General features: G+C 37.6%; 2 protein-coding genes across 2 annotated transcripts in view; both read right to left on the bottom strand.

Moving 5' to 3' along the window:
• Positions 1-16,857, bottom strand: part of LOC125232759 (zinc carboxypeptidase-like) — a 29,525-nt gene extending 12,668 nt beyond the window's left edge. Inside the window, exon 1 of the mRNA XM_048138528.1 lies at positions 16,805-16,857. Within this exon, the coding sequence (XP_047994485.1) occupies positions 16,805-16,821 (17 nt within the window). The 5' untranslated portion in view covers positions 16,822-16,857. The remainder of the gene's footprint in view (positions 1-16,804) is intronic.
• A 4,320-nt stretch (positions 16,858-21,177) lies between these two features.
• On the bottom strand, positions 21,178-24,970 carry LOC125232755 (zinc carboxypeptidase-like). The gene is given in 8 exon segments (XM_048138524.1): positions 21,178-21,801; positions 22,078-22,162; positions 23,032-23,087; positions 23,090-23,233; positions 23,510-23,594; positions 23,688-24,078; positions 24,322-24,611; positions 24,953-24,970. Coding segments are annotated over 8 exon segments (1,296 nt in total). The 5' UTR covers positions 24,956-24,970; the 3' UTR covers positions 21,178-21,559.
• Between the last annotated feature and the right edge of the window lie 611 nt (positions 24,971-25,581).

Raw genomic sequence — 25,581 nt, 5'->3', positions numbered from 1 at the left:
GTAACCGGTATCCGGTAACCGGTATCCGCTATCCGGTAACCGGTAACCGGTGACAGGTCTCCGGTATTCGGTACTGGTGACCACCATCTGGCTCCATCATCAGACCCTGAGTACCACCTCTTGTCAAAGGTCTTATTGAGACGACCCCATTGAGCCTAAACACGAAGTGGTTTAGTCATATGGTTCATTGGTACTGGTGACCACCATCTGTCTCCATCATCAGACCCTGAGTACCACCTCTTGTCAAAAGTCTTGTTGAGATGAACCCAACGAGCCTAAACACGAAGTGGTTTAGTGACATGGTTCATTGGTACAGGTGACCACCATCTGACTCCATCATCAGACCCTGAGTACCACCTTGAAGTAATTAGAATTGTATTAGACTTATCATCATATTAATATATACTTTACTCTAATACTTATCATAATTATAACAAAAGCAAATATTTGGAATGGGATCTACTTAAATATGATCACAGTTTATAATTATTACTTTAAATTTTAACATAAAATAAAAGTTTGTATCGAGATAGTAGATTGTGGTTGTTATCAAAATTCCATAGGAAGGATCAAGATTGTTTTGTCTATTATTGTAGTGCGAGCGAGTGATAAGACGTGCTGGAAAGGGTCGGCATATTGGGCTCGCGCGGCAGGTAAAATACCTAATTTCGCCCGACGCCGAAATGTTATAACGCTCTTAAGCCTGATAGGGAACAGTTCATAGTCTACATATTGAAAGATAAACGGGGCTCATTTGCTAAGTTACTTATAATTTGTACTGATGATATGCGTAAGAGCGTTTTCACATTATCCCATCGAATGTTGAAAGGATTTATGACAGGCAGATGCCAAAGATGGCGTCCATATAATGGATAATGAGAAAATGCTTTATGGAGCTTTTTTTTAAGGAAAGGCACATTATTGTTTAATTTCCCCTCCTTAACACTTCCCTTGTGTACTTAACACAGCAAAAAGGAGTGTACACGTATCTAATGGGTTAGCAACGCGCATGTGCCACTCCTTGAGTTGCAGGCGTCCATAGCTTACGGTGACCGCTTTTCATCAGGCGGACCGTATGCTTGTTCGTCACCGACGTAGTATAAAAAAAAATCGTAAGTATGGTCACTACCGGCTAGACTAGAAGACTTTCAAAACATATATTTATCCTTGAAAATACCGTTTATCGAATCGGCCTCTAAAAAGTGTCTTGGTCTAATTCACAAATGATTATCAGCTAGATATGAACGCGGAATATAGATAATAATATGTTATCTATATCAATACTAGTAAAACGAATAGCATCTTAAGATGTTATGTTATGATTACTATACTACAAGGTACATTGTAATAAGATGGTACGAGTACTTAAGGTTATAATTGTAATTGAATTTATTAATAAAATCAATGACTCATATTTTATAACATGAAATATTTGTATTATAAGTACTACATGTGCAATACCGCAACAGTACTTTACGATTCAAGTGCGAAGAGTATAATATTCACTACGAGTGGCTATAAATTAAAACATACACCGATAGAAGTATTATTATATTTAGTTGCGAATTACCTATTATGCTATTTACAATACATTTAATCCTATCCTATTTGATTTTAAACATATGCACGTTAAAAATTCATTGCCGCACTAGTACGGTAAAGTAGCGCCATCATATGCAATGAAAAAAAAACATAAACTTTACTGGTGTAACAACAATGATCTCATTTCACAGAATTTACCAAACTTTTATAACATAACATCACATCACTTTTAGGGTAAAGCAAAAAAATATATGTCAAACATGGTTTGAATACAAGAGAGATTTCAATAAAGAGAATATTGATAAGTTCATACAGTGTATATCTGCGTTATCGTTCTACGATGTTATGTCTTCAACTGACCTAACGGAAGCATTTAATTCGTTTTATGACATAGTGTGTTTGTTTTATAACTTATGCTTTCCAATCGTAAAGGTCAAGATGAATAATCTCTTCAGAAGAACTGCATGGTTAACAAAAGGACTACGAAAGTCATGTCACACTAAACGAAAACTGTATTTAAAATATAAATTTTCTAAGACAAATAAATCAATTTATAAAATTCAACTAATAAATTACAATAAAATTTTAAGAAAATGTATTTACAAATCGCAAAAAATTTACAATTCAAACCATATATCTTGTAGTAAAAATCAGTCTAAAGCTACATGGGACATTATCACAAAAAAATTTGCAAGCATTAACAGTTATAATGAAATTGATTATTTAAATTATAATAATATGACATTTAGTAAGCCCGAAGATATTTGTAATTTAATGAATGATTATTTTATTGACATAACTTTATCAAAATCGAATCCAAATGGCAATGTGAATAATGTAACAAATAATATAAATAACTTTCCTTCTACAATATTTTTAAGACCTGCTGATGCCCAAGAAGCTTTCAAAATCATAATGTCCCTTAACAATAGTAACACGTCCGGATATGATGACATTACAACATACATTCTCAAGCTAAGCGCTCTATGGATATGTCACCCTATAGCCCATATAATCAACCTATCATTAGACCAAGCGGTTTTTCCCGCACAGTTAAAACTGTCTGTGGTAAAGCCCTTATTCAAGAAAGGTGACCGCAAAGATCCCAATAATTATAGGCCCATAACAATTGTTCCAGTTATTTCTAAAATAATTGAGAAGGCAATGTGTGAACGGCTAACGGGATTTCTCGAAAGAAACAAGTTATTGCGACCAGAACAATACGGTTTTAGAAAAGGTCTTTCAACTGAACTGGCGTGCTTTGATTTTGTCAGATATGTTACTGAAAGTCTAAACAACAAATTACCTGTATTGTCAATATTTCTGGACTTAAGCAAAGCGTTCGACTGCGTTGATCATAGTATACTACTAGCCAAACTTGAGTATTATGGTATTAGAGGATTGGCGAATAATTGGATAAAAAGCTATTTGTCACATAGAAAACAATGTACAGAAATACTAAAAATTGAAAAGGTCGGGAAAACCTTTACAAAAATTAATTACCGTTCAACAGTTCGTGAAGTTAAATCAGGTGTCCCTCAGGGGAGCATCTTAGGGCCTCTTTTATTCTTAATATACATTAATGACCTTCCTCTAGCCATCTCACATAAGTGTTTACTTTTCGCGGACGACACAACTTTATTAGTAAGGGGTGAAGACGCTGATTCCTACGAAAATACTGTAAACAATGCGTTAGCTGATATAAAAAATTGGACATGTAACAATAATCTAGATATTAATATGACTAAGACATTCTATATGAGAGAGAGGGTAGGCGGCTACGAGTAAACATCGAAAATTAGCTCCGTAAATAATTATTAACTACAAGCGTCTAAGTTGAAGTTTTGTGAATTATTTGCACTAATATTCTAGTGTAACCCCAATATTAGTGTACAGTGTTCATGGACTACAGAAAAAGTGCCAATATAAACGACAATCAACAAATTAAAAGCGTAAAGTGTCTATTGGTTTATCAGTGCAGCGTTTTTGAAGAAAACGTCGTAAGTCACGCAGAATTCATGGCGCTTACGCCCATTACGCCAGGGCCTCGCGTCTTGTAGACAACAACATCGTGCAGTGAGTGAACTCGGAGTGTAAATAAATTTAGACTTTAAATACAGTGAGTTAAGCGATACTAAAGACAATGTCAAGCCTTTTTAAGTGCGCCGGCTGCCCAACAGAAATCGGGGAAGGCGAGTCTTACTTAACTTGTTATTTATGTGGAGCGCACTATGATCTGCTCTGCGCCAACATCAAAGAAGGTGATTATGCTTTACTTACGAGTGAATATTTGGATAACTGGATGTGTTATGAATGCCGCGGCAAGCAGCCGAAGGGAGATAATACGTTAACACCTGTCCGTTTGATTGACCGTAACAATTGTTTTAACTTAAATGACACATCCATACTAACTACTAGTCTAACTCCAAAGCACAACGAATCTATGATCAACACCCACAAAAACATTACAATTCGCACCGGTGCACGGTGTAATCTATCATCCGCACCCTGTGAAACTCAGATTACAGAAGAAAATATACGATTAATAGTTCGCGAGGAGCTTCAAACGAATTTAAATTATTCGCTAACGGCATTGATTAGCCGTATATTTTCAGAAACTATTACAGCGACAAGTGAAAAAGCTGTAAAAGACTTGAATAAGCACATGGAATCATTACATGCAAAATTAAATCTACTGGAAGAAAAGATACAAACCAACCTAGATACATTTAGTAATTCTGATCGTCCGCTAAAAGAACAGGTGATGCATGGAGGCCTTCCCGGGCAGCAGGGCTCGCAGGGGAAGCTACAACAAGATGATGATAAGACCGGAAACTCTCCCTGTGCAACGCAGCGCGTTGTGTCGACTGTTAGTGCCTCAGCTACGATTACCGAAGCTGATAAATCAGCTCTAGATCAGCATTCACCAATCGTACAAGTGGAAAAAAATCGATCCAAGTCCAGACGAGCGGCGAAAAAGAAGAAAGTGGATGAGCAGCCTAAGACGGCAGCTTCGGTGAGGTCTACGCATCAACAATCAAGACCGAGCCTGGTCAGGGACATGCATCCATTGCCAGCGCCAACCACTACCGCGCAACCACTGAATCGTAAATCATCTTCATCTCCACGTGGTGATTGCGAACACAGTGCAGCGATCACCAATTTGACAGGTGGACATTCAGAAGATATCCAACCTACAATGACACCTGCTTCGGGGGTGACGAGAGGAACAGCAGCTGCTGGTACTACTGTGCTGAAGGCGTCAGAGCGAAAGTTATATCTCCATCTTTGCTACGTCGAACAAGGTACTACCACTGAACAGGTCAAGGAACATTTAAGGAATATTTGCAGCAGTGATGAATGTACCGTGCAAGCGCTCAAATCGCGAGGAAATTATGCCTCATTTAAGATATGTGTACCCTCTAGGCTGGCGGAGCGGGTAATGGCCGGTGAAAACTGGGAACAGGACATATGTGTAAAGCCATGGCAAAACTTTCGTGCGAAAAGTGAGCAAAAATAAAAATAATATGGTTAAAAACTTAACTATTTTTTATCAAAATGTACGCGGTTTACGGTCGAAAACTGTGTTGTTCTTGAATAATGTGCTAATATGTTCAAATGATCTCATTGCATTAACAGAAACTTTTTTGACTAGCTCAGTTAATGATGCAGAGCTCTTCCCCTCTGGTTACACTGTGCTACGCAAAGACCGGGCGCATGATGCTGGGTGGGGAGGAGTACTGTTAGCTGCGCGTGACACTTATACCTTACGGTTGATTACCGATATAGAGGGAATAAATGAAAATATGGAACTTTTAATAGCCTTAGTCCAATGGAGAAATGTAACTTTTTTATGTGGTGTGGTTTACCTACCCCCAAATTATAGCGATGAACAATACCTAAGTGTCTTGGCATGTCTTGAAAGAGCGGTATGTAGGTACTCAGGGTTAGATTTTATTATACTAGGGGACTTTAACCTTAATTCATGCAGTGTTAATGTAAAGAATAATTTTTCTATTTTTATGGAATTCTGCAAATTTCACCAACATAATAACATCTTAAACGAGCAAGGCAATTTATTAGATTTAATACTGAGTGGGTGGCGGCCGGACATTGTAAGCGTGACGGGTGAGGTGGAACCGTTGGTGCCGGCTGATGCGTACCATCCACCGCTAGAAATTAAGCTTGCGATACCGCGAGGACATCCGCCTCCTCCAGAGCAGACATCTTCAGTTAATGACTCGTTGAAGCCTGAATTTAATTATAGAAAAGCAGACTTTCAGCAACTTTACGCAAGCCTGTCGAGTATTGACTGGCGTGCTGTGATGGAATTGGATGATGTGGATAAGGCTACGGAAGTATTTTACTCAAAATTAGAGGAGTGCATTTCTTCATGTGTGCCTTTGAGAAAGCAAAATGGGCATAAACCTGGCAAATACAACTATCCTCCATGGTTTACTCCCATAATAATTAAAACAATCCAAGACAAATACTTTCACTTAAAGAAATACAAAGAATTGGGGTTAGAATTCAACAAAGAACTTTATAAGTACTATAGGGAATGCGCCAAAAGTCGTATCAATGTAGCTTACGAGGAATATATTCGTAACATTGAACGTAATATTAGCGAAAACCCTGCAAAGTTTTGGGATTTTGTCAAAAGTAAACGCAAAGATGGACGTCAATGTTGCGAATATCACTACAAAGATGAGACTTTCAAGGGACAAGCGGCTGCCGATGCGTTTGCTGAGTATTTTAGCTCCGTGTTCTTAAAGAAAAAACCTCTGTTGGACGCAGTGGCAGCAGCAGGTAGTTCTGGTGCTGATGCGACGCTAGTGACTATTGACAGCGTTAGTGCATCGGAGATAAGGCAGGTGGTTCGCGGCCTCAAACCACGCTCTGCTCCGGGACCGGACGGCATTCCACCATACTTAGCCAAAGACTGCATAACATCCTTCGAGAAACCACTTCAGCACATATACAATTTGGCTCTGCAGCGAGCTAAATATCCCGAGTGCTGGAAGGTGTCATGTGTCACCCCTGTTCCAAAGGGCAAAGCTGAGTCAGATATAACACAGTACAGGCCTATAGCTGTGATGTCAGTTTTTGGTAAAATATTTGAAACTGTAATAGCGTCTCGTATCAATCAGCAAATAGGCTTGAATCTCGATCAAGCCCAACATGGATTTCGTGCTGGTAGGTCTACGACCACAAATCAGGTCTGCTTTGTAGACTATGCGGCAGCAGCAATGGATCGCCGCAACCAAGTTGATGTAGCGTATTTTGATTTTCAAAAAGCGTTCGACTTGGTTGACAACGATTTGTTGCTGCGAAAATTCGCGAAGTTAGGGTTCACACCTAAACTCCTTCACTTTTTCGCTGATTATCTTCATAACCGCAGACAGTATGTTAAACTTGCAGGGTGTCAGTCGAAGCCATACTATACGCTATCGGGAGTGAGCCAAGGCAGTACACTGGGGCCCACTCAATTTCTGATAATGATAGATGATCTACCTAAAGTTGTAAGTTTTGCTGCTTGCCTTTTGTACGCGGATGACCTTAAGCTCTGCATGGAGGTTAGTTCTATGACCGACTGCAATATGCTGCAGCATGATATTGATGCCGTGGCCGAGTGGAGCGATATTAACAATTTACATTTTAATATAACCAAATGCAAGGTCATGACGTACTCCAGGAATAAGTCACCCATCCATTATACCTATAGTCTCCAAGGTGTCCAGTTAGAAAGAGTAGATGAAATTCGTGACCTGGGGCTGACCTTGGATGCTCATCTGAACTTCAGGCAGCACATTATTAACATATGTAAAAGTGCTTCTAAGACCCTAGGCTTTATCATTAGGATGAGTTCTCAATTTAGAAATGTGAAAATAGCTGTAATATTGTACAACGCATATGTCCGTAGTAAGCTTGAATTCGGTTCGGTGGCATGGGATCCCTGCGAGTGCAAATATATTGTTATGATTGAAAAATTACAAAGAAAGTTCGCACGTTATTTGTACAGCAGGTCCTACGGCTACTACCCGTATCTTTACCCTTCTCGTTTCGTTTCGGGGATGGTAGGCCTCCATTCTCTAGAACTGAGAAGAAAGCTACTTTTGTTGGTACATTACCATGGTATTGTGCACAACAAAGTTAATAATTCATCCGTGCTGGAACGTATGAGTTTGCACGTGCCGGTAATGCGGACGGTGTCGGATGAGGTGAGTGCGCTGCCGCCGCGGCGCCGCCGTCGCCTGTTCGCCTGGTTGCGCGCGCGCACCCGTCAAGCCGACAATGCGCCCACGCCGCGGGCTCTAGCCCTATTCAATGTGATGGCTATCGAGGGTCACGATATTGATGTATTTGCGGACAATGTTGGTGAATTTTGCAGAAAATGTCTTTTGTTTTTAAACATATTTTGTTTTGATTAATTTATTTTATTGATTTCATTGTATCTTTTGGCATTTTATTTTTAATCTAATTACTATCAATATACGCTTAAATATTTTGGTGACATTGTTGTTTATGAACAAGATTTTATAGGATTTTATGTTAATTTGAATGTTTATTTTATTTTGTACTGTTTCTTTATTTATTTATTTTTCTTATGTGTGGTTAGTATTTTAGTTATTAATTCTTTAACTCTCATGTAAACGTTTTGGTGTTTAACTGTAAGTTTATATTGAAATAAAATAAATGAAAAATGAAATGAAATGAAAGTGTGCCAATTCAATTAAATATAGATTATAATAGTGTACCTATATCAATATGTGAAAATATAAACCACTTAGCCATTTACAAAAAGAATGCATATAATATGTGCATAACTCTATATAATGCCTTGCCAAATAGTGTAAAACTTTTGAATGGTACGCAATTTAAAAAGAACTTGACTAGTTTTCTCTTGGAGCACTGTTTCTATAGTGTACAAGAATATACTGACTTTAGTAAGCGAATGGCGCAATAAAATCACCCTCGTGCATCTTCTGGTCCGGCAGGGGTACATGTTGGCGGTCTATTTCACCCGGTTTCTCGTTCTGTAACAAGGGAATACATAGTTAATTTCATTTATTTCACATATTTAACTATTTTTTGGTTATCAACGGGTACTCTCATCTTTTAAATTCTACAAAGATCAAAGTATCGTTATAAAGTAAAAAAGATTTATGACTTACCCTGTAGTCTCGACGAACACTTGAAGACAGTCTTTTGTAGCACGATCAGCCATCTCTGGGTTCACAAAATCTCGATTTGTCAGTTAAAATTAATTTTTATTTTTAAGATAATTTTACAAAATGGAGGATAAAAATGAAGAAGGAGCCAACTTCAAAGGTATGTGTGGCTACCGCCAATATCGTGGAATGAATGAGGGATGGATGGTAGTGGAACGGGAAGGAAGCATAAACGAATGAACGGAAGTGACTGAATGGAATATTGTTTTATTTTATAATTTTTATTTTTACATTCCTAGTAATGATATATTGAATTTTATAAATTAATTTTAATTTTTTTAATTGTAATTTTAAAACATATTGTAACATTGAATAATAATAATTGTGAATTTGTGATTTACGTGACAATAACTCTTTTAATTATATTTAGTCGTTGACATACTTTTTTATTTATATAACAATGGAATGAAGTTAATTATTATTGTTGAATGTGTAGATTTTAATTTTGTAATTTTTTTAATATTAGTTATATATTTTGTATAATTAATAAATTTAATACTTAGTTTTAAGAAACATTTGCATGTCGTCATGACGATGACTGAATACTTTTACTTGTCTACTTACACGAACATCTGTACCTTAGTTATAAGTATTCTAGCAAATAAATTTCTTTCTTTCTTTCTTTCTTTCTTTCTTTCATCAAAAATCAAGGAGGTAGGAATCCGCAATAACCTTTTGTCCGATGTATTAACAAAAAGCTGAAATCATACTGGTTACTTACAGTGACGACTTCAACCGACTACTGGGTGTTGGACACCGACTACGAAAACTACTCTTTAGTTTACACCTGCTACAGTATTGACCCCGACACCAGAGGAGGTAAAGTTGCTTTAATACACATTTCTACAAGCTACGGCAATCCAAATATTATTAGAGGGGCCTAAACTGTAGTTTAACCTTGATGCACATGAGATACCTATAGTGTTGTGTTATGGTCGTATCATAACAATATTGAAACTAATATCAAACTGGCGAATTAGAATAGGCCTCAGTGTCAAAAGTAAATGCTGCTCACAATTGAGAGATACTGGTATAAATCTTCTTGAGCAGAGTAGACCATATATCACCAAGAATGAACAGGCACCTTGTTAGCACCCTCCATCAGGCCATGTATTCGCCTCGGTTAATACACACGTTCATACGGTATTCTGGTTTGGGGCAAAGCAGCTGACATACAGACTATCTTTGTATTACAAAAGAGAGCCATTCGTTCTATTTACAACTTAGGAACACGTGAATCAGTAAGAGAACTCTTCAAAGAAATTAATATCTTAACTGTAGCTTCCCAATACATTTATGATAGTATAATTTATGTTGTTAAGAATTTAGACTGTTTCACTAAGAATTCTGATATCCATAATTATAACACTAGAAACAAAAATAAGCTTGCCATAAAGAAGTTTCGTGTCCGTAAAGTACAGAAGTCATTTGTTGGGCAATGCATTCATTTTTATAATAAGTTACCTGACACTGCTTTGAGATTACCCCTCCCAGCTCTTAAGAACTACTTAAAAAAATCATTGATGTTAAAGGCTTATTACAGAGTCGAGGACTATTTGACAGACAAACATGCATGGCCCGAACCAGAAACTACAAAAAACGAATAGCAATTAAAATAATTGTATTATGTATAGAGGACACAGTTCAGATAAGAAAGCACATCAAATATTTTATATTTTATGTTGTGTAGGTAAATTACATATTTAATGATATTGAGATTCATATTATCTTTTTCTTCTGTGACAATTTGATATGTTTTCTCTGAAGAAGAACGACGTATTATTAAGCAATAATATAATTTATTGAAATTAATTGCCATAGAGTACCTAGTCTGTTCATATTCTTTGATGAATACTTTTGCATGTTAAATTGTATCTTGTTATTTAATGCATGTTAGTTATAAGATGTAATGTTTTGAAAAGAAGTTGCCCGCCGAGTTTCTTGCCGGTCCCATAGTGGATACCCCCCTCCCAACTGAGGGGGGACTGAAATCTTCTCGAGGCTGAGGCGTAGGGTTAGAGCCGGCGTAGCTTTATTTGACGTTCATATGCGCATTGTAATATGCCTACTTGAAAAATAAATATTTCATTTTCATTTTTCATTTTCACGGTTCTATCTATAGATACGTATGTACGCAGCTGCAGAGCTAAGTGACCCCATTTGCACTTGAAATTAGTTCACAAGGGGTCACTACTCTACAGCTTACTGTAGCTACATCAATATGGATGTATGTAGTGTTCTTATTTACAAAATCGTGACTTTTCTGATCATTTCCAGTTTGGAGTTGGAAGCTCAGCAGGACTAAAGAGCTATCAGCCGAGGCCAACGCCACAATCAATGCTGTCATTGCATCGATACCTGTTTTGGACGACCGTTATTATCAAATAAGAGACCAGAGTCCTGATGGATGCTTCTACTATCCCGTACCTGAATCGGGAGTACCCGTGATCTTTCCGGGACAATGCGACGAGGGGATCGCTGCTGTGCCTAACTTTAGTTTGGAACAGGTATGTACTTATCTAGTGAGGATAAAATGTATACGATATCAGATAATTCTGAAATTGAACCTCGTTATCTTCTACAACAAAAACTTTGATAAGACAGCATTTAATTGAAGACCAGCGAAACGCTCGCGATAATATCTTTTTCGTAACTATTAGAAGAGATGACCGGTAACCGGTAACCAGTAACCAATGACCGTTAACCGGTATCCGGTAAACGGTGACCGGTATCCGGTAACCGGTAGACGGTAACCGGTATCCGGTAAACGGTAGACAGTAACCGGTAACCAGTATCCGATATACGGTATCCGATATCCGGTTTCCCGTGTTCGGTTTCCCGTTTCTGGTTTGGTTTTGGTTTTGGTTTTAGTTTTAGTTCTGTTAGTTTAAACAAAAACAAAACTGAAAACGAAAACGGAAACCGAAACGGGAATGGAAACGAACACCGAAATCGAAACCGAAACCGACACCGAAACCTACACCAAAACCGACACCGAAACCAAGACCAAAACCGAAAGCGAAACCGAAAAAAATATTTAAGTTCCTAGAAGTAAAGAGTGACAGAGATAGCACTCATGTTAGTCAAACTCGTGGTATGTGCACTTCCCGCACACAGTAAAGAGTGACAGAGATAGCACTATAATCATTTAAGTTCCTGGTAGTAAAGAGTGACAGAGATAGCACTCATGTTAGTCAAACTCGTGGTATGTGCACTTCCCGCACACAGTAAAGAGTGACAGAGATAGCACTATAATCATTTAAGTTCCTGGTAGTAAAGAGTGCCAGAGATAGCACTATAATAATAAAATTTATGTTCCTGGTAGTAAAGAGTGACAGAGATAGCACTCTCATAATTAAAGTTCCTGGTAGTAAAGAGTGATAGAGATAGCACTCATGTTAGTCAAACTCGTGGTATGTGCACTTCCCGCACACAGTAAAGAGTGACAGAGATAGCACTATAATAATTTAAGGTCCTGGTAGTAAAGAGTGACAGAGATAGCACTATAACAATTTAAGTTCCTGATAGTAAAGAGTGACAGAGATAGCACTATAATAATTTAAGTTCCTGGTAGTAAAGAGTGACAGAGATAGCATTTTTGTTATTTAAATTTCTGTTAGTAAAGAGTGACAGAGATAGCACTATTGTTATTTAAATTTCTGTTAGTAAAGACGTAAAGAGTGACAGAGATATCACTCACGTTGGTCAAAGACGTGGTTTATGGACTTACTATTTGGACCCCCCAATGTCACGCTTTTTTAATCCTTTAACATGGATTGTCACATTTAGTATGACGTAATATATGAATGACGCCTATTTGGACCCCCCAATGTCACGCTTTTTTAATCCTTTAACATGGATTGTCACATTTAGTATGACGTAATATATGAATGACGCCTAAAGATTGAGAGAGACAGCAATATTGTTCTTCAAATTCGTGGTAGTGAGAACAGGGTGCGTAGGCGAATGGCACAAACGCTCACGAAACGAAACGCTAGTAGATATCTATCTCTATCGCTCTTGCGTATTGGCGCGACAGAGCCAGACTGCGTTTCGTTTTCGTTTTGCGTCGGAGAAATGCCATTCGGCTACGGGGCCTGAACAGAGACAGCACCATGTATCGCGCGGCCGCCGACTACGCAAGTCACCGCGTATAATTATAATAACCGTTCGGCTCCTTTTTAGATCGTGTACAGTCAACAACACAGCTGGCAAGACAAAGTGCCAAAAATATGTATAGAGTATTTTATTTCCTGTACAAGTGTTGGTATTTGGTACATTAAGGTGTGTGTATACATATATTTGGCACTTTATCTGTATTCACAGCTGAATTGCTGACTGTACCAATAACGATCAACTATGAACTTTTGTGGTTTGTTTTAAATAGTTCTATGCAGATATAGATTAGAATACCTATTCTATCGGTACTTTTTGTATAGGTTATTATAATAACTGGACAAAATAATTATAATCAGGGCCCGCGCACTCCGCGATCACGATTCTTTCGCCGAGCTAGAAGGCCTACAAGGACATGACGGCGGCAGTAGATGGCGACCTTCTCGCGGGGCAGTAGAACTCAATGTCGTCTGCTCGCGTTAGGTACGTTTTTAACCCCCGACGCATAAACGAAGGGGTGTTATAAGTTTGACGTGTCTGTCTGTGTGTATGTCTATCTGTCTGTCTGTCTGTCTATTTGTCTGTCTGTGGCATCGTAGCTCTCGAATGGATGAACCGATTTTGATTTAGTTTTTTTTGTCTGAAAGCTGAGTTAGTCGGAGTGTTCTTAGCCACGTTTCATGAAAATAGGTCCACTAGGTCGCGGTCGGGGGTTTTTTCAAAATTGTAATTTTGTGATTATTGAATGTATGTAGGATGTAGGTAAGAATTATGAAGAGCGGGCGGCATTTTGTGAACCATAAAGCAAAGCAGTGAGTCTTTTATACTTGTACTAATATATATTCTGTGCTGCAAGTTATTATTAGACGACCGGTCTGGCGCAGTCGGTAGTGACCCTGCCTGCTACGCCGCGGTCCCGGGTTCGAATCCCGGTAAGGGCATTTATTTGTGTGATGAGCACAGATATTTGTTCCTGAGTCATGGATGTTTTCTATGTATATAAGTATTTATATATATTATATATATCGTTGTCTGAGTACCCACAACACAAGCCTTCTTGAGCTTACCGTGGGGCTCAGTCAATCTGTGTAAGAATGTCCTATAATATTTATTTATTTATTTATTTATTTATTTTATTATTATGGGATTTTATTTATATTAAATGTAGTGGCTGATGCACATGTACGTTCAACATCGCCTATATTTACGATGAGATTGCATTCATTGCCGATGCGATGAATCGAATTCGCTGTTCAAAGTAAATGTATAGAAGGCAGTTTTTTTTCGATTCGATTCCGCAAGCCTAGTTAACGCCAGGTTTAATAGGTATGTCACTAAAACCTAAAATCGAATCGTTGGTCGCCAGCGGCCACACACTTTTGATCCATCGTTGCGATATTCATGATTGCACAGGATTTTGCTACGATGTCCGATATCATATGCGAACAATGATATCGTTAACGATAACGATATTAAAATAAAAAAAATACATTGTCGATTGGTCCGATCGGTCGTTTCGATTAATGTCTTACGACCGATCGTAAAGATAAAATGCCTTTTGGTAGGTATTACGTTCGCCTTTTGTAAATTTTTTTACTGTGCAATAATGTTTAAATGAATAAATCATACCGTTTATGAGGCCATTAAGTAATAGGGTGCAACGGGGTAATTTCGAAAGTCGTCTAATTTCGAAAGTCACATAAAAATTACAACTTATTCCATCATATCAAGAACCCCTTTCGACATTACCCGAGTATTTCTGTGATTCGAAATCACCCCAATGCACCCTTAGTGACCGACCACACCAGAGCGTCGCGTGTCTCGGGGCGCGCAACGGACGTCTCCGCCACGCCGCCTGAATGTAATTTAACGAGGTGGCGGCGGCGCGGTGGCGGCGACGGGGCGCGGCGTCGCTTGAGGCGCGTCTTACGTCTTTCCTATACAAAATGTACTGAGGAGACGTTTTTTAAATTACACTGAAGCGGCGCGGCGCAGGCGGCGCAGGCAACTCAAGCGACGCGCCGCTAGCAGACACAACTCGAGCGTCGCACAGGTGGCGCGCCGCTTGATATATAGGATGTATTATTTTATCAGCAACAAAAATATGTGATGATATTGAATTAAGGCAAAACAAGACATATAAACGCTCTCCATTATTTCCTCCCTGGTTTATGAAGCTAGAACTATGATTTTTAACACATACGAAATTCGTACACTGAAATAAAGTGATGATACTATAAATATACTCGACATTCAAAGTCGATAATCTAGTGACGTGAGAAGTTATTGATATAACAGAATTTTGCACAAAATAGGCTCACCCTTTGATGTTGAAAATGCCGCCACTCTATAAAACAAACAGACCGCACACGAGCAGCCGACATTGAATTCTATTGCACGGCGCGAAGGTCGAAATCCGCGCCCGCACCTGGGCGTAGGTAGCGAAGATCGGGTGCACGTGCGCTTACCTTTGAAATCGCTGACACGCAGGTGTCGCCGTTCGCCCTCTCTTTTCATTTATGTTTCTGTTTCAATCGGTTAGCCGTTTGCCGGCCGGCAATAAAGGTTGTTTTTTTAACCGACTTCAAAAAAAGTAGGAGGTTCTCAATTCGACTGAATGTTTTTTAGGGTTCCGTAGTCAACTAGGAATCCTTATAGTTTCCCCCTGTCTGTCTGTCTGTCCGTCCGTCCGCGGATAATCTCAGTAACCGTAAGCACTAGAAAGCTGAAATTTGGTACCAATGTAAACCGATCCGCCGCGGTGACGCGGCCGGTGCGCGGCGCGCTCTCCCCGGCCCGCGCCCCGCGCGCTCCCCCCGCCCCGCGCCAGCCGCTCTACGACAACTTTGCACCCTTTTAAATTACTGACATTTACAGTTTCTTAAGCGCGACCTTCACAGTATTAATTTTGATAAAATCATGATTATAGTACACAAAAACCTGGTCTTAAGCAAAAAAATCTCAGTTACAATTTATACCTACTGAGAAATTCATGTTTCTATAAGCGTTAAAAATATATGTTTAAGATCGGTGCTAAATGTCTATATATACTCAATACAATGCAAATTGATATATATATATATATCATGGTCACCATTTTTACCTACCTAGATATTCACATTAAATGAAAACGGTAAAAAAAGTACACAATCAGATTTATTTTCTTTGTAATATCGCAAATAACTGATCGCATTTGAGTGCACCACAAAGTTAATCTAACAAAGTTTTCGGTTAACTATTTTGCTGTTAGCGAAAAGTTGGATAATGTACTATATCTCACGATTTTTATAAGATATGAATACGATCGTATTTTTTTTATCTATGTACATAATTACTATTTGATGCTTAATAATAATACCCGATAAAATATCAAAAAGGACGAGTTATTGAATTATGTCCAGGGTAGCTTACTTTTCTTAGTCTAGACGTTTCACGTCCCGTCGAGGATATTGTACGGATATATATACCGATTGCGGACGTAACTTTGTTGGTTGTAATAATTACCTTCAAGAGTTATATACTTTTTTACGTAATGATTCGGTCATGAGTGCCCTTAATCAACAAACTTTAAAACAAGGATTAACTTGACATTTTCAACCACCTTATGCTAGTCATTTCGGTGGATTATTTGAAGCGGCTGTTAACACTTTCGCTACCAAGAACCCGACTGTCGGGCACACCGCTCGTAGAAGCGTAGCCGATTACATGGGTTTCCCCGTATGTAGCGAAAATGTCGTAGCGCCGCGTAGAGCCCGGTTTCGAAAGTGTTAAGAGTTTCAAAACTCATTTACATCGCGTAATAGGTACACAAACGCAAACATATGATTGTATGCACACTTTGACGTGTCAAATCGAAGCTGTATTAAACAGTCGTCCGCTCTGCGCTCTAAGTTCGGACTCCGCGGATCCTTTACCTCTTACGCCGGCCCATTTCTTAATCGGTGAGCCCTTAACGGCCCTACCGGACGTTTCTGTGATAGACGAGAACCCTAATCGTCTTACACGTTGGCGCTGGATACAGCAAGCTGTCCAGCATTTCTGGCGTCGATGGAGTCGTGAATATCTCCATCAACTGCAACAAAGTACAAAGTGGCTTCAAGACCGCGGTCCCGCCGTTCGTGAAGGTACTGTTGTTGTGGTATGCGACGACCACCTGCCGCCGCTGCAGTGGAAACTCGCGCGCGTTCATGCTGTCCATCCGGGCAGCGATCAAGTTATTCGCGTCGTAACATTGAAAAGCGGGAACACGTTGTTCAAACGACCTGTTGTGAAGGTCTGTCCCTTACCTTTAGAATAAACTTATACAATCGTTACGACTCTTAATGTTAAGTTAAATATAAGTTTCATAAAATATTTTGGTATACTTTCGTATAGTTTCTTTTTTTATTTCTTTTAAAAGTCACTCCGTGTCTTTTAAGGTGAGCGGCATGTTCCGTCGAGGAACAGAGATTTTTAGTTTTAATTTCTTTTCTTGATATAGTTAAATAGTTATTTCATTTTCATACATACAAGGCAACACAATTTAGAAAGAATACTTTTTCCATGTATATGTAGCACAGTTTTTTGGAGCTGGCAATTACAGAAGTCCCAAAGCGACTTTCCGGTGCGCCTACAACGCCACCTGGCGGGAATAAAGAAAAACTTTCTCTCTTCGATCGTGCGAGCGCCATGATCTGCGCTCCCGTTATTACGAATTAAAAATAGTTATCGGTGCACCGGCGCGACACAAACGTGAAAATTGACATTCAAGTGATATCAAAACCCAGTGACCTAAGCTTCCGTTTATATGTGACAATCGTTTTAGTGTGAGGATTTTCCCAAAGTGTTTCCACGTGGCCCCACAAGCGCCTCTGGACGAATGTAAGTTAGCCTCACCAATTAAACGCCGCTACAGTCTTATTAAACTTATTGACTATAATTACTGTTTAAATATAATTGATTTGTACAATATTGGTTTTTAGTTAAAATATTCGATATTTAATTATTCAAACTTTGTTATTGCAAAATTTAATAACAAAAAGTACAAGTTTAGTGGACTTGGTGCCTTAAGGCATTCCCTTCCAGTCAACAATTTCATAAAATAGAGATAGTTAGTTTGGTGTAGGGAATGCAGAACCGGTACCAGTCCCAGAACCGGGACTGAGATTTCCGGTACTGGGAAAGAACCGGGAAATCCCGGTTCTTCGGTACTTTTCGGTACTGAGGGTTTACTAGTACATTTGTTGTAAAATTATGAATAAAACATAAAATGGAAGTCGTCGATAAGTTTTGCTACCTTAGGTCGACCGTATCCAACAATCTCTCGCTTGATGCAGAGATTGTTGGATACGTATTGGCCAAACATCTCATTATTTTTTATGGTGTCACAAACACCTCATTACTTTTTATTATTATTAAGAGCCTGCGATGTCCCACTGCTGGGCAAGGGCCTCCCCCCGCTTTTTCCATTCCTCCCGGTTTTGTGCAGTCCTCGGCCATTCTTTTAAAAAGGAGTCCAACTCGTTCCGCCATCGCATACGTGGTCTGCCGGGTCCCCGTTTTAGCCTGGGCTGCCACTCTGTGATAATCTTGGCCCATAGCTCGTTCGGCATTCGGCAGACATGACCGGCCCAGTCCCACTTCAGCTTTGCCGCTTTCCGAACTACATTGACTATTTTTGTTTTGGAGCGCAGCGTGGTGTCCCATGTCCATGAGTTTTCGCTTAAGTTATGAGTCGAATGTAACTGGGATATATATTTTGATTGCGTAAAGCTGTGAAAATGGAATTGTGATGAAGACTGTCGAAAGCTTTAGAGTAATCGACAAATGCGATGTAAACTGGGATTTTGTATTCTTGGCATTTTTCGATAATTTGATTAAGGGCTTGTAGGTGGTCGGTGGTGGAGAGGCCTGGACTAGAGATGGGTAGTGAGTAAATACTCAAGAGTAAATATCGAGTAAATACTCAGTATTTACTCAAAATACCCGTATTTACTCGTTTTTACTCAAATTGATGGGTATAAACTATTTCGCGTGCTGAAATGGAAATACAAATTAGAAATATTGGTGTATTTTGTTATCGACTACTAAGTTAAGTAATCAAATTTATATTAATTTTATTTTAAAGACGTGCTCTCCATACATGTAACTATTTTTCACAAAAATAAAATTCAGAAATTACCAGTGTGTTATACATCATCTGATAGGTCTTTAAAAATTAGTTGAATGTTTCTAAAAAAGTTTTTTAATAATATGAACAGTTTTGGAATAAAACGATAATTAAGGCCGAAATAATGTTTATACCTTTATAACTTTCGAATTCGTTGTTGGAGAAATATCCAGAAACCGTCAAATTATTGGCCATATAATACAAAACACAAAACTAGTACTTTAAACGTCACCAGCTGAGCCATTTTTGAGTTTTCTTTAGAAAACCCTTAATAAAAGGTCGTAAGTGCCATTAACAATCACTTCCGAACGTCATGCCGTTATCTAGAACATGAATTTCATTGAAGTCTCATACTTTTACTGTAAATACCTGCTTTCTTAAAACAAAACTGCTAACTAAACATTATCACTATTTTTTTCTCACAAAGATTACCTTTTTTCGACAAACTAAGACTCCCATAAGCTTCTAATAATATAAATCTCATTTAAACATGTCCACACAGTTAAAATAAACACGACTAAGTACTTAAATCTCATTTTTTAAATTATTTTTAGGTAACAGTTTATACTCACCCAAATGAGTAAATACGAGTATTTACTCGGTGCTTTGAGTAAATTACGGGTAAATACTCAGTATTTACTCACCCCTACCCATCTCTAGCCTGGACGGAATCCAGCCTGTTCGGGCGGCTGGTGCCGATCGAGTGTTCCCGAGATACGGTCTTCTACGATTTTAAGAAATATCTTGTACAGATGGGAGACAAGACTGATAGGACGGGAGTTTCCTATATCAGACTTGTCTTCCTTCTTATGAAGCAGAATGATGTTGGAGTGGCACATTTTTTGTGGAAAAGTTTGAGTGGTTATTATAGTATTAAACAGTTTGGTGATATACGGGATCAAAGTACGTTCTCCTACTTTCAGTGCTTCGGTGGTGATTCCATCCTCGCCAGGGCTTTTCCCGTGTATTTCATTTTTTGAAGAACCATAATAAGAGCCACATATTATATACTTCTTGTTCCGTAACTGGCGGGATAGCTTTGAAGCTTTCTTCTAAATCAGGCACAGGCTGTGGGTATGTGGGAGATTCGGCGTAAAGGGTTTTGTAGAATTTGGTGACTATTGTTAGAATTTTATCCTGGTCGCCTATTATTTAGGACCAAAATTATAGTATACCAGACTGCGTTCTAAGCATACTTTCAAAAACCTGGACGACATGTGCAAGAAACCATACAGACCTCAACTAATTCTAACATTAGCAAAGTTAGTTTGGTTTACCCTCTAAGTATAACCGACGCCGAGGTCCCGATCATAGCCGATGAATACCGAACGGGACGAGTCTAACGCGTTTGAAACTATTTACATTACATTTGTACAGCATTCAATGGATATTCCATCGTTTACGTTCAAATTTTTGAAGTGATTAAATGCGTTTTAGTTTGTAATCTTTGTCCATTTTTCAGTACCGAAAAGTACCGAAGAACCGGGATTTTATAACATCAGTACCGGTACCCAAAGAGTTCAAAAATCCCGGGATTTCCCGGTACTTTTGGTACCGGGAATTCCCGGGAGCATTCCCTAGTTTGGTGCAAGATTATAGAGTCTGTATGAGTTTAGAATGAATAGATACGAATCAAAACTATTGTGAAATAAACATACACACAGACAATAAATAAAAATAAACATCTTCAAAACAATGGGACTTACCTTATCCAATATGTTTAAGATATAAAGTAATATCTTTAAAACGTTCCATTTTAAGCCTTGTCCAATAAAATAATTATCAAAAATACAGGCTAATCTATATAGATTACATTTCACCGCTTTGACATAAATGGTCTTTTATCAAATTATCAACGATAAATACCGAACATCATTATCAATGTTTCATAAAATTAACTGAATAAATTTAAGACGAATAATATACATATTTTATTTATTATTATTTTTTTCATTTGGCTAGTTTGTGGTCAAGAGTAAGTCCATTTCATAATAATAAAATGAAGTCCCGTTTGCAACAATTTTATATATGTGTAAAAATCGTGAAAGTTGAAATAAGTTTTACTACAGTAAACATTGATATTACACAGAATTGTTTTGCTTAAAGAAAATAAGAAAAAACACTTGAAGCATAAAATCATGAAGTTAAATACGATCTTTATAATGATAAATACAAATATATTAAGAATAACAAATTAATAAAAGTTAAAAATATATCCATTGAAAAACATGTTAAAGGAGCATTCCATGAAATAGGCTACTGGTGTCCCGTACAAAGACGAATTTTCTGAAAATTGGCTGGTGAAAGAGGATCCTTATCTAAGGCATTGTGCAGAATTATGTACAGACAAATTATCAATTGCTTTAAACGCCGAAATAGAAAAATCGCAACGTACGAAATACCAAGCGAAATACAATGCATAGAATGTTCCTAAACTATAATTATGAGCATGAACATGTAAATGATTTTAAAGTTGTCGATGTTTTATCTTCCTCTTAATTTACAAGATATAACAAAACTCCTAGAATCTACTCCTAGAAGCAAACGATCCTGAAATGATAGAAGCAGAATTGAAGTAGCCCAAAGCTCGACCTTCCCTTATTAAGGCGAGTACCGAATCCCAAATTTCTTCATTGTTGGGTAATATTTGCTCAGCGGGCAGAAGATGACCATATTCACCAAGGTCTCGAAGTTCATAGGTGTACGTGAGAGGTATACGTAGTTTTTCTTTTACCCAGTCTGTACTAGCTCCCGTTGCTTCATCTAAAAAAAAAACCGTTACCGTTATTGGCTATTTCAGAAGTTCAAAAAAGTCAAGTGACTGACCGCAACTTCCATTAGCTATAAAAAAATTAATCTTGGCGACTTTTTGTCTTAAATCTATCCTTGGGTCCTAAAGCCTCCTAGAGATAAAACAATTTTAGCATTGTACGCAGAAACCTTTCATTAACTGTGTTTACATGTTTATAGCGTTTTTTAAAGATTTATGTGACTAGCATTTAATAGACAATAAAATACGACTATATGAAAATTACTTACAAACTACTTTAGCCACATTGCCAGCCACATATTTCGTTCCGTATCGCACTGTCAAAGAGCCTATAGCTCTGCGGGCGATTTTCACCTGTAATAAAAAAAAGAACACAAATTATAAATTAACCATAAAAAAGGGACTTTGTAAACATACATAAGGTCTTGCCTATATTCCCAAACGTAAGGGCAGAGTACATGAAACCGCTCAAGCTTCAGTGCCACTCTTGGCAACTAAGGAGTTGAAAAAAAATACTGAAGTGATATAGAAGTGACAGGGTGCCAGCCTATCGCTGACGCCACAATTTAACCCATATCCCACAGATTACTTCTACGACGCCGACACCCACAAAAGTACAAAAATAAGGAGTTGGTAAGTGAGCTACGAAATCGCATGGACAAATTATGAATGAATTTCGTTGATAAATTCGCCATGCACTTTTTCAGCTCACTGTACATTAATCACTTGTTGTCTACTTATAATTTTATAATCTTAATCAGTGTGACTAGCACGTTTTTTTAATACGTAGGTAAGTTATCGCGATAGCGTAAAAATGTTGCGGAAAAATTATATGTATATTTTATTGCAGTAGGTAAAAATTTGGCCCTCTGGTCACTTTCTCCATAAAATTGTAATTTTTCATGATATCTGTATAATACAAAAGGTAAAATTAAAAGAACGACTTCCTACATTAGAGGTACAGGTGTTTTGTAACGCGCTTATTTTTGAAGGCGGTTTTATTTTTTGTTAAAAAGTTTTTACGGAAACGTTCGTATTTGTTATGCTAGTTCAGACTGTATCAGTAGTCAGTAAGTTTTGTACTGAGACTGACTAAAATAGCATGACACGTACTACGTTTCCGTAAAAATACGAAGGAAAATATTTTCGCACTAGAACCTAACTAATGATGTAAGTTCGTTTCAAAAATCAACTTACGAGGATCAGTATGAATTAATAATTACCGAATCTTCATAATTGTCCAACCGGTCAGTAGTATTTCCGTAAGGAACCATAAGCATTGCCCCGCAGAATGGAAGCTGATATACATTTCCATATTTTCTGCAACGCTTTCTATATAGGCGGCTAAAGAACTTGCTTCGGGTTCGGAAAACGGACCGGTACCAGCATAGATGTCGCTAGAAGGATCATTGCTGGAACCTTTAACTGTAAAGACAAACATTTTTCATTCTAATTATTTCACCAGTCAATTAACTCTTTCTGCAAAGTTCTGCAGGATAGTTTAGATCAAAATAAGTATAGGCACTATAGACCTCGCAAATCAGAGAGATAATTATAAGGTTTAGTTTTCGACTGTAATATTGACACATCCTTTTTATCATTTATTTTTATTGGAATCGTAACATATAATGATTACTTAATGTTAATTCTGCTTACATTTGCGGTACTATTTTTCATTTATTTAACACAAAAGTTACTTACGCATCCAATTGCTGTCCCAATTTCTGTTTAAATCAATTCCAAATTCAGTTCCAACGGGACGCCTGTTTTTACGCCACAGTCTGAACTAAAATAGAAACCAAAACATAAAAAAAAAATCTTCGCTATAATAATAAAAAAAATGCAATATGTTATTTAACACATAGGTATAGAAACTTACGTCTGTCCATGTCCAAACATAACCATCAGGGTTTGTGCAGGGAAATATGTACCAATCGAAATCTCTAGCAGCAGCTTGCGCTTCCGGATCTTCACTATACAAGAGCTGAGTAATAATGTAGTTTACTGTTGCGTCAGCTATCCATTCTCTAGCATGTATACCTCCTTCAATAAATATGGACTTTCTACCGCTACCGTGAGAAATTTTAACTCCTTTAATTTCTCTTCGTTCATATGACTCTCCTCCTTTTATTATTGTAACTATATCACTGTTGTCAGCAGCTATGTCATCAAGCCAAGAGTATATGTCCTCCAAAGGATAGTACGCGTCCCATGTCATAGATTGCACATTGCGTTGAATATATTTGCCGTGTTTTTCGTTGTCAATTACCCTACAAACAGAAACATCTTAAATTGAGTTGAATTGAGAAAAAAAAGTTGAATCATCTTTTCACTGATCAAACAATCATGTGATACAAAAGGTTGGCTAATCGCGTTTGACCCTGAATTTTATTTTTAATATATACTCTCATCTCTGTGTGACCATTATTTTCCGTGCGTTACCTATATCTTCTCACTGGTCAATAAGTCCTATGTAATATTATGTTTTAGGGGATCATGCTTAAATTACTTACGTTTGTATATTTTCAATAGTAACTTCAGCATCAATACTATTTGCTTTTAATATATCATCAAACGTTTTTCTGTATCCAGGTGATGTTACTACGCTGACCATTTCATTGACAATTACTGGATCTTCGAAGAAATCTAACTGAGGGTTAGATAGCATGGAATTTAGTATTTCTAGTTCTTCAGCGGTGCTCGGGGTTACCCTGTATAGGGCGTAATTTGTGAAATTGAACTTTTCACTATTTGCATAGCTGCTTAATAAAAGCAAGGTGGCTAGTAGTTTTAACATATTGTCCTGAAAAAAAAAGTAAAATAAGCAATTGTAGGTACTTACATACGGTTAGGGAACTACTCTCTGTTTTTTTTTTTTGTTGGAATAGCGTATCACAGTGCACAGACATAATATATTTTTCGCAACCAAATGTTTGGTGTATTTAAAACGGCTGTGAAATAGGGTGACGAATGACAATTATACACACTGGTCACAACAATTTTGTTAATTTTTATTACTTTTTCAAATAAAATCAAACATTTAAAAGGGACATTAAAATGGGATTTAACTGAAAACCTACAATCATAATATCAAATGAAATTAAACTATAAAAATTATAAACTTCAGGTTTTGGTTAATTTTACCATGTTTTGTTTTGATTTATACAAATAGATTATGCTTAGTTATAAGAGACTTGCACAAAAATATTACAAATTAATTTATTTGTAACGAAAAAATATTAATTTCTAAGGCCACTTACTTGTTTTCAATATGTCTATGAACTAAATAATGGCTTTGATAGTATATCTTTTAAACCTTATGTGATAAACCTATTATCGAAATGTAGTCTAATCTTTATGGATATGGTTTAAAGCTATTTATTGTTTTTAGGATTCCGTAGTCAACTAGGAACCCTTATAGTTTCGCCATGTCTGTCTGTCCGTCCGTTCGTCCGTCCGTCCGCGGATAATCTCAGTAACCGTTAGCACTAGAAAGCTGAAATTTGGTACTAATATGTATATTCAATCACGCCGACAAAGTGGTAAAATAAAAAGTGGAAAAAAATGTTTTGTTAGGGTACCCCCCCTACATGTAAAGTGGGGACTGATTTTTTTTTTCATTCCTACCCCAACGTGTGATATATTGTTGGATAGGAATTTAAAAATAAATAAGGGTTTACTAAAATCGTTTTTTGATAAATTTAATATTTTCGGAAATAATCGCTCTTAAAGGAAAAAAAGTGTGTGTCCCCCCCCTCTAACTTTTGAACCAT

Source organism: Leguminivora glycinivorella, chromosome 13 (assembly GCF_023078275.1).
Source record: "Leguminivora glycinivorella isolate SPB_JAAS2020 chromosome 13, LegGlyc_1.1, whole genome shotgun sequence".
In the NCBI taxonomy this organism is placed as follows: domain Eukaryota; kingdom Metazoa; phylum Arthropoda; class Insecta; order Lepidoptera; family Tortricidae; genus Leguminivora; species Leguminivora glycinivorella.
The sequence above is the reverse complement of the archived record's forward strand: the minus strand, read 5'-3'. Positions and strand labels throughout refer to the sequence as shown.